Source organism: Anopheles nili, chromosome 2 (assembly GCF_943737925.1).
Source record: "Anopheles nili chromosome 2, idAnoNiliSN_F5_01, whole genome shotgun sequence".
Classification (NCBI taxonomy): domain Eukaryota; kingdom Metazoa; phylum Arthropoda; class Insecta; order Diptera; family Culicidae; genus Anopheles; species Anopheles nili.
In genome coordinates, this window is record NC_071291.1 from 59,517,538 (window position 1) to 59,530,410 (window position 12,873).

At 43.5% G+C, this 12,873-nt stretch overlaps 2 protein-coding genes across 3 annotated transcripts; both read left to right on the forward strand.

Annotated features, from left to right (window-relative positions):
- Positions 1-1,275: 1,275 nt before the first annotated feature.
- On the forward strand, positions 1,276-7,602 carry LOC128721338 (synaptogyrin). Its single transcript, XM_053815082.1, has 4 exons — positions 1,276-1,494; positions 3,632-3,866; positions 4,054-4,374; positions 4,442-7,602. Exons 1-4 carry the CDS (start codon positions 1,393-1,395, stop codon positions 4,462-4,464), a joined length of 681 nt encoding a protein of 226 aa, XP_053671057.1. The 5' UTR covers positions 1,276-1,392; the 3' UTR covers positions 4,465-7,602.
- A 2,299-nt stretch (positions 7,603-9,901) lies between these two features.
- Positions 9,902-12,614, forward strand: LOC128721336 (pacifastin-like protease inhibitor cvp4). 2 transcript variants are annotated; one of them, XM_053815080.1, is made up of 3 exons: positions 9,902-10,072; positions 11,627-11,868; positions 11,942-12,612. In XM_053815080.1, exons 1-3 carry the CDS (start codon positions 10,030-10,032, stop codon positions 12,350-12,352), a joined length of 696 nt encoding a protein of 231 aa, XP_053671055.1. In that variant the 5' UTR covers positions 9,902-10,029; the 3' UTR covers positions 12,353-12,612. The 2 variants fall into 2 exon arrangements, with proteins under 2 accessions (XP_053671055.1, XP_053671054.1); XM_053815079.1 differs by lacking the exon at positions 9,902-10,072 and having other exon boundaries at positions 11,356-11,868; positions 11,942-12,614.
- The last annotated feature ends 259 nt before the right edge of the window (positions 12,615-12,873 follow it).

Genomic DNA, 12,873 nt, shown 5'->3' on the forward strand with positions numbered 1-12,873 from the left:
TTCTGTATTTAGTAATTCTAAATTTTTATTCAAAGAGGAGCAGCTGACAATTCTTTAGTTTTGTCTTCATGTTGTTCAGTCATGATTACCCGGTTTAAACATTCCCCTTCGCTTAATAGATATCAAAACTATTCTCAACGCTTAGAAAACTTAGTTTCGACTTCAATTTCGGCATCAATTTCTGTGACTATTATCTGGAGATAATCATTGTTAAATGATATTTCCAATGATATAGTTGCCATGCTGTCCTTTCTTCAAATAAATATGAATTATGAAATCAATTCCCTAGTTTTATCTGTTTATTGCTATACAAAGTAATAATGAACTATTTTGTAAAAAAAACTAGAAGAATTTACTTAAATTTAGAATGTAGTACTTCTACCTTCGCTGAATATTGCATTCATTAAAAAGTCACGAGAACGGCAGCTGAATCTTGAATTTTCTTTAAACCCTGCTAATGCTCAGGTTTAAGCCTATGACCTCAATGTTCAAGGACTGTTGTTTAGCAAACCGCGATGAACTTATGTGTCAGGCAAACTGATAACGGCTCGCATCCGCTTGTACGCACGGTGAAATGCAATGCTAGGAAGAAACTATTTCTAACACGTTTGAATATCAACCCCATTATACTGAGGCTAATTCATGCTGTGGTGCAGTTCTTTTGGTACATTTACAACATTACCGTGCTAAAGTAACTGCACACTTGATTGTCCTTCCTCACTAACGCGATGTGTGGAAGATCAGTTCATCTAGTGAGCTTGAAATCTTGCACCGTGAGATACGTTGCTATGAGATGGATGGAAATTTACGGTCTCGAAACACATACAAAAAAAACAACAACCCAAGGGTTGCTTTTTGAGCCAGCCAAAACCCACCATTCGAAGTGTGAGGGTGGAAAATTATCATAACCCACAACAGAGAGCGCCGCACGGAGAGCGAGAGAAAGAGAGAGAGCGAGCGAGAGATCCGCACAATGAGCGGGTGGTCGAAGCGTAGAAGGATAAAATGCAATGGGTACGAAAATTGTTGCCGCGTGCGCGCGAACGAAACGGAATATGGAGAACGAACTCTTCCGGGGGAGCGATAGGAGAAAATTCTGAGCGGAGAAGCATAGTTTTTCACTGTTGGTCTAATAGGGGGTGGTTTCGTCAGTTTCAGCTTGCTTGTAGGTGGACGAACACCAGCGTAATATATCGGTTGCGAGTGGGTTAGGCTGTACATTCGAAAGAATAACACATTTCAACCCAATTGCATCCCGTGCATTATTAGCGCGACGCGTTTTGAGACCGGTTTGCCATTTGTTGAGTTGAATCGTAATTGAAAGTGAAGCGCCCGCCTGGTCGTCGGTCGTCGTGAGGTGCCAATCACAAGTGAAGCAGTAGGAATTAAAAGATGGATATCGGAGGCGCATACGGTGGTGGTAAAGCGGGAGGTGCATTCGATCCAATTGCATTCGTACAACGTCCTACGGTTATACTGCGCGCCGTTTGTTGGGTCAGTATCCATTTTTCAACGCATGAAAAAAAAAATCAAATCCACTTCGAGGGCACTTCCAAGCGAGCGTAGCTTGTCCCCATTCGTACCGTATCGAGTGGTAGATGCAAAGCGACACTTAAAGTATCTAATTAACGCAGTTTTAGAGTCAGCCTAGCTACAGCGCAAAAATTTATAGACTACAAGTGCGAAATCGGAAGCGAATGTGCGTTCTCTTTTTGCTCGGGAAATGAGGGAAAATATTTTCTGTACGCATTAGCGACCTTCCCTCGGAATAGGATAAAAATCGATTTTCCTGGTGCTGCTCTATCGTCAGGCTGTTCTCACCGCTGGTCTCTCACGCGCGTACGCGTTTACGTCTCCGCTCACGCTCACTTCCATCGAATGGGCCATTTTCTCACCAGCTCTCGAATCGGGCATCGTACGCTGGATTCGACCGAATCGACTCCGACTTTCTTGTGAAGTTTAGGGATACCCCTAAAGGTAGACTAACTAAGGTAGAGGCATTTTTACGATGCAAACCAAATCGCACTTTATTTGTATGATGTATTTGGGACATTAGAGACAGAATATGTACTTGGCAACGCACTACTTTTTGAAAAAACCCATTCATTTTCCTCGCAATGCTGCGAGTTACTATCTTTATGATAGAAAACCAAAAGAAAATTCGAATCTAGGAATAATTACTCTCCGAAACAGTGTGGTTAATTTCACCACATTAACAGAGATTTATGGGATTAGACGTGCACGTTCGTGCGCTGCAAAACATGCCCACATGCAGTATCTAGTTCCACTTCCTCGTTTATATAACAGCCGTACATACATTCCTTTGCCGTGCGGGCTGGAAATTTTTGCGGTTGACAGTAATACTTACTCTCATGGGCGCCGCACCGACGAGTGGAGACGAATTGCTGACGATGAGAGGGTACGAAGCCTTGAGCCTGTGACATAATACGGAGGACGGTATGTCAGGACGGTGCTAGTTTGAGAGCGTTCGGTGCCTTCAACTGGTGTGAGGAAGAAAAAATATATTAAAACAAAAAAAAAACAATCAAAGGAAGGAAGGAAAGCGTTCCCTTGCAATACTCGAAGCATTCCTCATGCTTTCACTGCCTATTTTCCCGCACATGGGCGCCGAGGTGCAATTGATTGCGAGATTCCTTAATGCTCATTTTCGCCGGCAATGTATGAATCCTTGGACGCCAACCAAGCGCTCTACTTTATCTTTACAAAGGCGGTAAAGCCGTTGTATTTCTGCCGTTGCTTCATCGCTTGGCTTTGGTCGCTTTCCAGTGGGGTTTTCGATGCGAATATTATTGATCCATTATGTTCTGTTTTTTTTTTGTTCGTCATGGCTCTGAATACGTTCGTTATTACAATGGTCATCTCGTGCAAGTAGTAACAGATGCGTTAATGACAGAGCTCAACGCCTTGTTAGGGTGTGAAAAATCAATCGCTTACAATTTGGTAATGCTGGTAAGGTCAGATGAAAAGCGCGTGTAATGAAAAGTTGTATTAAATTCGAAGAATACTCACCAAGTACTATTACGAATTTTAATTTATTTAGTTTATAATAATTTAATATCAAAATCACTATTGTATTTAGCTCATTGAGAGTTTATGCTTGCTTATTTTTCGTTGGTATATTTTCGTAGAATTATTTTTAAGTCAAAAAGATCACATTAGAGTGAATATCCTTGATCACACAAAACACTCACACACACACACACACACATACACATGGCGTTTAAAATTCTCCCAACCTCAGTAATGTGGTGGCCTCGAACGAAGTTAATCTATCATGGATGAAGCTAAATTAATATTCAACACTTGGAAGGATAATTTTCCTTCGCTTCTTCGTACCTTCCGGAGAGGTCCGCTGGCTGGGGTAATCCAAAAAGCGATGGACTTTAAATAAGAAATATTGATTGGTAGTGTCAACCTCCGCGAGCCGTACAGCTGTGTGTTGTCTTGCGCCGTAAGTGGCAGCTTCCAACCTGATAGCAGACCCTTTGAGAACACCCGCTCTGTGGCTTTTGCATCTGCCGTGCTGAAATATTTCATTCTTCCATTACACCGGACTCTATTAAAAACACTGGTGCACTGGTTTTCCCTGCACACACGTTCTCTGCTGCAGCTCTTCGCGATCATCGTGTTTGGCTGCGTCTCATCCGAGGGCTGGCGGGAGGAAGCGAACGGTAAGGAGTATTGCATAATTAATCGCGATGGAAACGCCTGCAACTATGCGGTCGGTATCGGCGTAATCGCATTCCTCGCCTCGATGGGTTTCATCGCCGGGGAGTACCTTTTCGAGCAGATGTCCTCGGTAAAGACGAGGAAGCACTACGTCTTGGCTGATCTTGGGTTCTCCGGTAAGTAGCTGAAGCTGCATGGTTGTAATATTTCGTTTTGGTTGTGTATGATCCGCTTTTGGAGCATCGTAATCGGATCGTTTTGTTAGAATAGATTTTTTTTATTATTTTAGTAAAGCATAAGTACGTTTGTTTGAAAATCTAGTGGGCGAATTTTAATGAATTTTAATTGAACTGCTCCTTTCAGCTTTCTGGTCCTTCCTGTTTTTCATCGGCTTCTGCTACCTCACAAATCAGTGGGGTAAAGCGGACGATCCACCGAACGGTGAGGGTGTGAACAATGTGCAGGCTTCCATCGTGTTCTCCTTCTTCTCGATCTTCACCTGGGCCGGGTGTGCTTACTTTGCGTTCCTGCGCTTCAAAGCCGGCGTGGATCCGTCCTTTTCCTCGACGTACGAATCAGACCCAAGCGCGACCCAGCAGTACGCGGCGTATCCTGCATCGAACGATAACGACCAGTTCCAGGAGGCACCGTTCTCTGGCCAACAGCAGCAACAACAACAGCGAGGTAAGTGGGCATCGATCGGAAAATGCTTAACCAAAAGCAATAAAAACACACGCTCTACTCTCAACAGATTACTCGCAGCCTACGTATTAAATAGGAGCGTCCTACGCTAACTGGATGTCTTTGTTGTGTGACGGTGATCGGTGGAGGCTTCTGTTCTTTTTAGGTAATTTGTTAGATATCCATCACGCAAAACTCTTCCGTAGCGAATTTTTGTTAGATGAGCGGGAATGAATATAAAAAAAGGTATTCTATGGACCATTCCAACTAATATTCGTAGCTGACAAAATGTGTTGAATAGTTTACAAATTTACATGCAGGCAAACGTTTGGACATGAACGGTAACGAGCGGAACTAGCTTCGTTCTTATCGAGATATGGTGCAGTAACGATTGATGTGCGGTTGGTTTAGTAACGATACATTTCAATGCATCTGTTTCGAGCAGATTGCAACACAATTTCTCGCTGTCAAGCACACTATCGTGTGGTTTAGCGAACAATTTTCGAAACAGAACAACATCGAGCCTTCCGAAACCGGCTGAGAACGTAAAGAGTAGTATGTTACCAAAGAGTATTTGCATCACACTGCAACGTGTTGCCAGTTTTTAGTGATGTCGCATTTAAAAAGCGTCCTCTGATTGATAGTACGCGTAAGGCATAACGTGTGCAACGGATGATGGATAACGGAACTATCATCTCGTTTGTTGCTCTTGTGTAGAATTGGAACGGAAAACCCAACTCAACGAAATTTTGACTTTCGTATACTGAACACGATGGAATGGTCGAAAAGCGAACGTAGAGCATACCTGGCAAATGGGAGATGGGTTGAAAAAAAAAGAACAACATAATGAACGTAACTGCAGCGTGTAGTAGCAAATAGAAAGAGCGATTAAAAAATATTCTTATTGTTCGTGATGAATAATGCTAAAAAGATGGTGCATCTCGGAGGGTAACGGATCTCATTGAGACAGCTCAGAATAAATAGTTTTGCAGTGAATGCAGACGAATTGGATGTGACGCAATGCAACCGTATACAGTATGTAATTAAAATTAAAAAAGAAAAAAAAACTAATGCTTTCAACTGTCGGCGTAGATGGTCACAGCGCAACGCGATAGTATTTAGTTAATCATTGTAAAGAAGAGTATTTGTGGGGGAAAAGAATAAACAAATCTATTTATTACTTTTTAGCATTGATGATCAATCGGTAATGCATGGCAAAAAGTTTGGTAGAACATTAAAAAATTTGCTCTTGTTACACTAGATACACATTGCTTTTATTTTTTTGGTTTTGGCAAGTTTGTTAGTGTGGCGTTTGCGATGGAAAAGCTCTTTTGACTCACTGAACGAAGCAGTGCTAATCGTAGCAGTAGCAGATGCCTTTCTCATGCATAGCCTCTCGTTATGCGATAATCAAAAGCTAACTGAACGACATCACTCCCCGCCAATGCTACTACTTTATTCGGCAGATAGAATCAGTCATATCGAATCGATGTCTGGCCCACCTTCATCAAAACATTCAGGTACAATCGATTGCTTAGTACAGTTTACGTTGACGTTGAGATTGAGTATGTATGCAAGCATTTCATGTGACGTGGGAATGAAGTTGATCATGCGGATTCGGAAGCAACCATCGGATCCTTTGTAAGGATGGTCGCTAAAAACAGTAAAATCATTGTAATCGATATGCTTCAGCATCAGCATGTGGATATGTCTTATGAGAGCTGTTCCATTTCAACAACAGAAAACAAAACCCACAAGTGAACGGAACATATTTGACAACGTTATTAGCAAACCGGATTCGTACAGAATCATTTGTAAGTTTGGATTAGCATCATTGCGCTTCCTCTCCAGCAGGGACCCAGACCTGATAAACTTTTGAAGGTACATTTGGGGAGAAGGCAAATAACTATCCAAGCTCGTTCTGCATGATCGACACAAACACTCACCACACAATGCGGCCGCATTGCAAAATAAAAGTAAACTATTATTGGTTATTTACCATGATTAACAAACAATAAATACCAAAACTCAAACGGATAAAAATTGGATACGAAAGACGCTTGGTATCTACAAAATGTGTGTTCTGTAGCAGGAATGTAATGCGAACATTGCGTGGATGCAAGTAAATAAACAAAGCTCATAACGAAATAAAAGTCAGCTTAGATGAACGGAAAAAATAGTGTCCTAAGATAACACAAGAGAGCGTATATTATTAAGGCAAAATCACATTTAGAGCCAATGTTACATAACCGATCTGACCGAAGCTCGGTTCCCGAAAATCATTCTGCGCCACATAAACGTCACGTGAAATCAGTTCAATGCAAACACAAGCAACCAAAGTAATGAACAAAAGAAAAATCTTAAATAATGTTATAAGTATACATCATGCACTATTTATATATGAATACAAATTTCGCGAAACCGAAACCTATATCGAAAGAGAGAGAGAGAGAGAGAGAGAGAGGAGGAGGAGAAGAAAAAAAAATTGAAGGACAAAGGACGAAGGACGAAAATGGAGTAGTACATCTCTCATCACTTAACAGAAACATTGACAAATACTCAATACGTTACCATTTGAAAAGAGAGTATAAAGGAAGAAACAAGAGAAAAAGAAATACAAAAAAGATCGATATATTTACTTGCTGGTTGCATTGTAGTGAGCATTTGATTCGTTGTTACAAAGTGTGCGAAACCTATTGTAAATAGAAACAATAAGGGGGGTAAACGATAATTTAAACAAAAACGAAACAAACGATAAAACTGGTTACTCCACAGTTGCGTCAGCAAAAATTGCGAAATAAACTCAGCAATCGTGTGACCAACCTTTGCTAGCTTTGATTTGAGTTGGTTTTCTGTCTAGCTATTTAATTGAATGAACAAAATTAGAGCAATTAATTCACTCCTTGACATGTCCGTTTTATGTCGTAGTCTGCGCTGGTAGACTCCTCTCGTTTGAAGGCAGAAACTATACGACAGTTGTGTGCTGCACGCATAAGAAGAAGGATCGGCAGCTGTTGCTTGTTCGATTCGTTTTATACGTGGCTAAATAACAATATAGAAGCAAACCGAATTGTTTATGAGCAAAACAAACAATAAGCGTCATTAGTTATAGCTGTCCAACAATTAGAATTTATTTTTTCAGTGAACGTTAATGATAAGACAACATGAATAAAAGTACAGTTGGAATAAATATGGAACTTATGTTAATAAATAATGACACATATAAACGTATCGTGGCGATGAGACTGTTTGGTTTGTTTAGCTGCCTGTTTGGGTCTGTGCATTTCGAGCAATATCCTTGTTACATGCTTTACTCACAGTAAGGGATCCTCATTAGTTTAATTTTTGTTTCAATACACTTCAGTTTCATTGTTAACGACGACAAAGTAGTTATTGTTAAATAGCTTACAAAATAGAAAGAAAGAAAAAACAGCGTTTACTAATTTATGTTGCACATTTTATGGCATTCACCCATTTAAAACCCTGTTTATAGCATTTTTACTATGCCAGCGTCGATGAACATGATTTTCAATGATAACGTCTTGTTTCTACGTGCCATCATATGTTTGCATCATCTCAGCGTACCTCGTCGAGTTCGTGTACTTCTCGCGCGTCGTCACATTGGCAGTTATTTAGCACATAAAAGCAAACGACACATGGCGATGCGCTCGTAATCTATCGCATCGTTTCCCGGAACGCTGGCGCTTTGGCACAGCGCTTATGATAATCAGTCGCGCTGGGATTTCCATGCAGCGGTAAATTTACACTACACGCCGGTATGAGCGCAAGTGTAAGAACCGTGGGATGGCTGCACACCGATCCGGGTCACATTTGCCCCGAAACGAGCTAATATTTGTTGGTAAATTGCTATGCTTCGGTTTAGTGCTCGTGCCGATGACTTATTTTGCGCGGTCTGTAGTTTTGTTTGTTCCGCTTTTAAGCGCCACAGTGAGAATGGCAAAGCAAATTCCAAGGTGTGGGCTTTTATCGCATTGCGCATTATCCATGATTTTCTTGACAATGTTTGCGTTTGTCAGGCGGCGCGAAGTTTAAAGACGTACTTAAGACGTACCCTTTTTTTTGTAAACTGATGCAGAAAGAGTTGAATCCCTTCATCGTATTTTGTTTATCATTTATCAAATATTTTTCCTCAATTTATATACATGTAGCATGAAATTTTGTTTGTAGATGATCCATTACACATGACATATGATCTTTATACCAACAACTAGGACAATAATGAATGCCACAAAAAGCTTTGAAATATTGATAATTTTAATCGGTTTTATTAAAACTTATAAAAAACTTTCCATTCCTGATTTTTCACACTAACTTGTGTGTCATATTTTGCCATAAAATATACTACTTGATATTACTTGAATTATTTGATGAACTCTATACGTATGATGCACGTAAGAAGTCCCGTCATTACTAAAGCTACCTTTCGTACACAATTAAATGCACGTGTCCATCTACGCCCAAAGTGCGATTAACTTGAGTTTTGATGCAGCAAAAAAGAAATCCCACGGCTTGTGTTAACTGCATTAGCTTCTTCAATTCCGAGATCCGCCATTAGCCGGACATAATGCAAGCAGATGACTGATACTAAAGCGAGAAAAAAAATCTCTCCCATACAAGCTAATTATTATTCCCATCCAGCGAAATCTAGTGAGATCTAGCGCTTAGCCACACTTTCCCCAAGCGTTAGCTTTGAAGTTGACAATATTTGTAAAATACATCGCTGCAGTAGTACACATACTCGCAGATTCTGCTGCCCTTCCGAAGGGTGGCTATTTTTTTAATGGCATCTAAATCGATGGCTAGACGATGAAGGGAAAAACCCACCCGCCCGAAAGCCCACCCAAGCGAATTCGGTGAAGTTGCTAGCGTCGGTTACCCACCGAACCGAAGGTGTCCATAAACTGCGATGACGTAGCCCGTTGTTTGGCTTTCGGGGCCGGAACAGCCCCATCTGCGTTGTTGACGATCGCTGAAATGGTCCATTAGGGCGTGCGCGATCGGACGCCACGGTAAACAAGCCTTCTCAACCCCCACCACCAGCGCGATCGTATGCGTTTGTTCGCGGGTCGATGCCAGAAAACTGGCGTTGATAAAGTATTTAAATAAACCGCACCGGACGGCACGGCGAATCAGTCGGAAAGCGACGGTGCAAAAGCAAAGAACCTTCATCACCAATCTTCTCCGCACCCGGCGCGGGCTTCAAACGGGCGGCTGAAAATTCTACCAGCGGTGGGAAACGCTTTCGTTTGCGTGTGTGTGTGTGTGTACGTGCGTGAAACAACAGTGGACGCTGGAGCGAATGGTGCCGCGGTAATCGTATGGTGACCGTGCGTAGTGATACGTTGCGCTGATAGCATCGGGAAATAATCGCAGCAACACCGGCTTCAAGGCAAGGCGATCGCGAGTGTCTCGAGTTGGTTGGGAATCAGTTTGGCCAGAACACGATCGACCGTCAAACGGGCAGCCTTCAGCCTTCAGCCTTCTTAAGCCTACCGGGGCTGCGCAGACGTGCACGGAATTTTGATCGCCGCGGTGTGCGGTTTTTGTGAACACGATCAGTTGGGTGATCTTCGGACGGTTGTTGGAAGTGAATCGTATTTTGGAGCTGTAAAAGTATACTCGACACTGCGATACGAGATGAAGATTCTTGTGTTGCTTGTAGCGGTGCTCGCTGTGGGAGGTAAGAACTTTTGCACGGTGAATGTTGCAGTAGTTGAATTGTAGACTATTGTGGGACTGAAATGGGACGCTTACCGGGAACATCAACATTTTCTAAAACGCAAAAGGGTGTTTTTTTGGCAAAAAGCACAATTAATGACAAATAATGTCTCATTTTTTAGCGCAAAATTAACTAACCTTCCTCATAACTGTTGAGTAGTTCAATTTGACGCTGATGACTCGAATTCAGGTTCCCCATTTCAACAAGATGAACGACTACTCAATTCATTCAGGCATATTAAGACAAAGCTACGGAAAATCATTAGCTCGAAATTAAAATAAAACAGTTTTTTATTGCTCCCAACTCCAGTTTAATATGTATTAAGCTCAGTTGCCAACTATTCGGCTATTAACCCACACCCTCACGTGATGTGCTCAATTTTACAAATTTAAATTGCAATTTCGGATCAGGCCACAAATCCTTGAAAGCACCCTAGCCGCCCGGAAGTCGCTACCAACACACACACATCCCAAAAAATCCCCCCATATCAACGATGTAAATCCTCCCATGGTAAATCGGTCACTTACCAAAGATGACGCCATCGTCCCGGAGGGCTTTGTGGTGTACATACATCTCGCTCTCTCTCTCTCTCTCTCTCTCTCTCTCTCTCTCTCTCTCTCTTTTATTCTTCTCTCTACCCTGTTGCTTCCCAGCCAGCATCGAGCGACGCTTCGTTTCGATTTCGATGTGGGGTGCTTATTTATTTTTCCAGTGTTTAATTTTTGCCGACTGACCATGCCGTCTGACTGATGGGTTGCGTATCAGTGCTACCTTGAACTCCGGAACCGCAACCCCGGGACGGCTATCTCGTGCCCAATTGCGTTCTGGGTGCCTCCGTCGGTGGACGCATTCGTTGCCGGTGCTGGCACTGGCCGGGGTCGCATGCTGGCCCGGTGATAAGCCACCCGTCCAACGCGTCCAGTCTTATGTAAAGCCAAATGTCGCATGCCACCATAAGCTGAGCGCTTTTTGAAGGGCTTCTCGGGGATGCTAGCATCCCTTTTGGAAAACCTTGAACCGTTCATGGCGAGCTGCTCACACTGCTACCGGAACCTAATTTAGCCGGGTGCGTCGCAGTCGATCGTGAGGTTCACCACAGCCTCCACAAACGACGTTGACTTTCGGTCGCTGGGGTCAATTTAATTCCACGCAATCCACCGGACCCGGACCAATTGAGGTACCGCGATCTGTACCGATTGGCATCGATCGCCATCGCAACGTGATCTGTGAATTGCTTTCAATCGATCTCACACAAGCGTTGGTTCATGTCCACCACCGGTTTATTTAGCACATGTGCGCTTTGCCATGTGGTCAATGTTTGCGTATATATTCGCACACACGAAGCTTATCAGCAACATCTTCCCCGGCTAGACGGCCTGCTGATCACCACGCCAGGATCTATGCTAATGTCAATCGTAAACGTAAAAGCTGATAAGCCGATTCCCGCCGGTACCGCAGCAGATCACAGAGCCTTTGCTGATTGGAATGTATGCTCCACTGATTTGTCCTCCACAGTGCTTGGTGAGGAAAAATGTGAACCCGGTACGGCGTTTATGGAGGACTGCAACAGATGTCGCTGTACGGCTGAAGGCGTGAAGGCATGCACGCGCAGAATGTGCCCTCCAAACGAGCTGTCCGACGAGGTGGTATCCCGCACCGACTCCGTAACACCCGATACGCTGTCGGTCGTCGAAGAGAAGGACGAAATACACATACCCAACGGGCAGGTGTGCATCCCGAACGAGATCAAGATGAAGGTACGTTCGATCTTTGAGGTCCCAAGGGGTGAGCTTTCGCTAACGAAAACCTTATCGCTTTTCTTCCTCGCAGGAATGCAACCGGTGTCGATGCGCGAACAACGGTATCGGATGGTTCTGCACGCGAAGGTCATGCCCGCAGCGGGAAAAGCGTGAAAGTCCCGCACCGTTGGATGAGGAAAAGTGCGTGCCTGGAACGACGTTCCGGGATAAGGATGATTGCAACTCGTGCTTTTGCACGGAACACGGAGTAGCCGCCTGTACGCAGAAGGCCTGCCTGCCGCCAGATTTTTTCAAAAACCGGCAAAGACGGAACACGCCCCAGACTGACGATCTGCCCCGGTCCGACATTGCGCCCGGTGCGCCCGGTTTTCGCTGCACGCCCAAGGCAACCTTCAAGTATCAGTGCAACACCTGCATCTGCTCGGATGATGGCACGATGGCCGGATGCACGTTCAAATTTTGCGTTCCCGGCGAATGGTGAAATGGGGGTGGTAGATGGTGGTTCCGGTGGTTCCGTTTGTTCCTTTGAGCGATGGTTAATCTACTGCCCAGGACGCCGTTCGTGGCTGGACAACGAGTGGTTTTTTGGATTTCTTTTGTGTTTTATTCTAGCATCCAGCATCGCTTGGCCAAGGCAAATGCGATGTATATTGTACGATATGTGCTGGGAGAATGATTAGGGTAGCGAGAGAGAGAGAGAAAGAAAGAGAAAATAAAATAAAAGTATCACTTCAAAACCAACGCTCGCTGGCTTTCTTTATGGCAAACTATCTGGGCATATGTGAACCTACTTGAAGTAATGCATCTGTAGTAATTCATCGCGCACTCGTTACGGAATCAAGATGCAAATGGGATGAGTAAAGGGATGACACTGACCAGCAGGAATCGGGATCGAAGAACCAGTGAAGCCTTCAGCGAAGGCGCAAAACTTCCCCTTTACGGAAGCAATGGATAAACTTCAGCAGCCGCTTCAAAGTTAAAGTTCAAAGCTATCTATCAGAG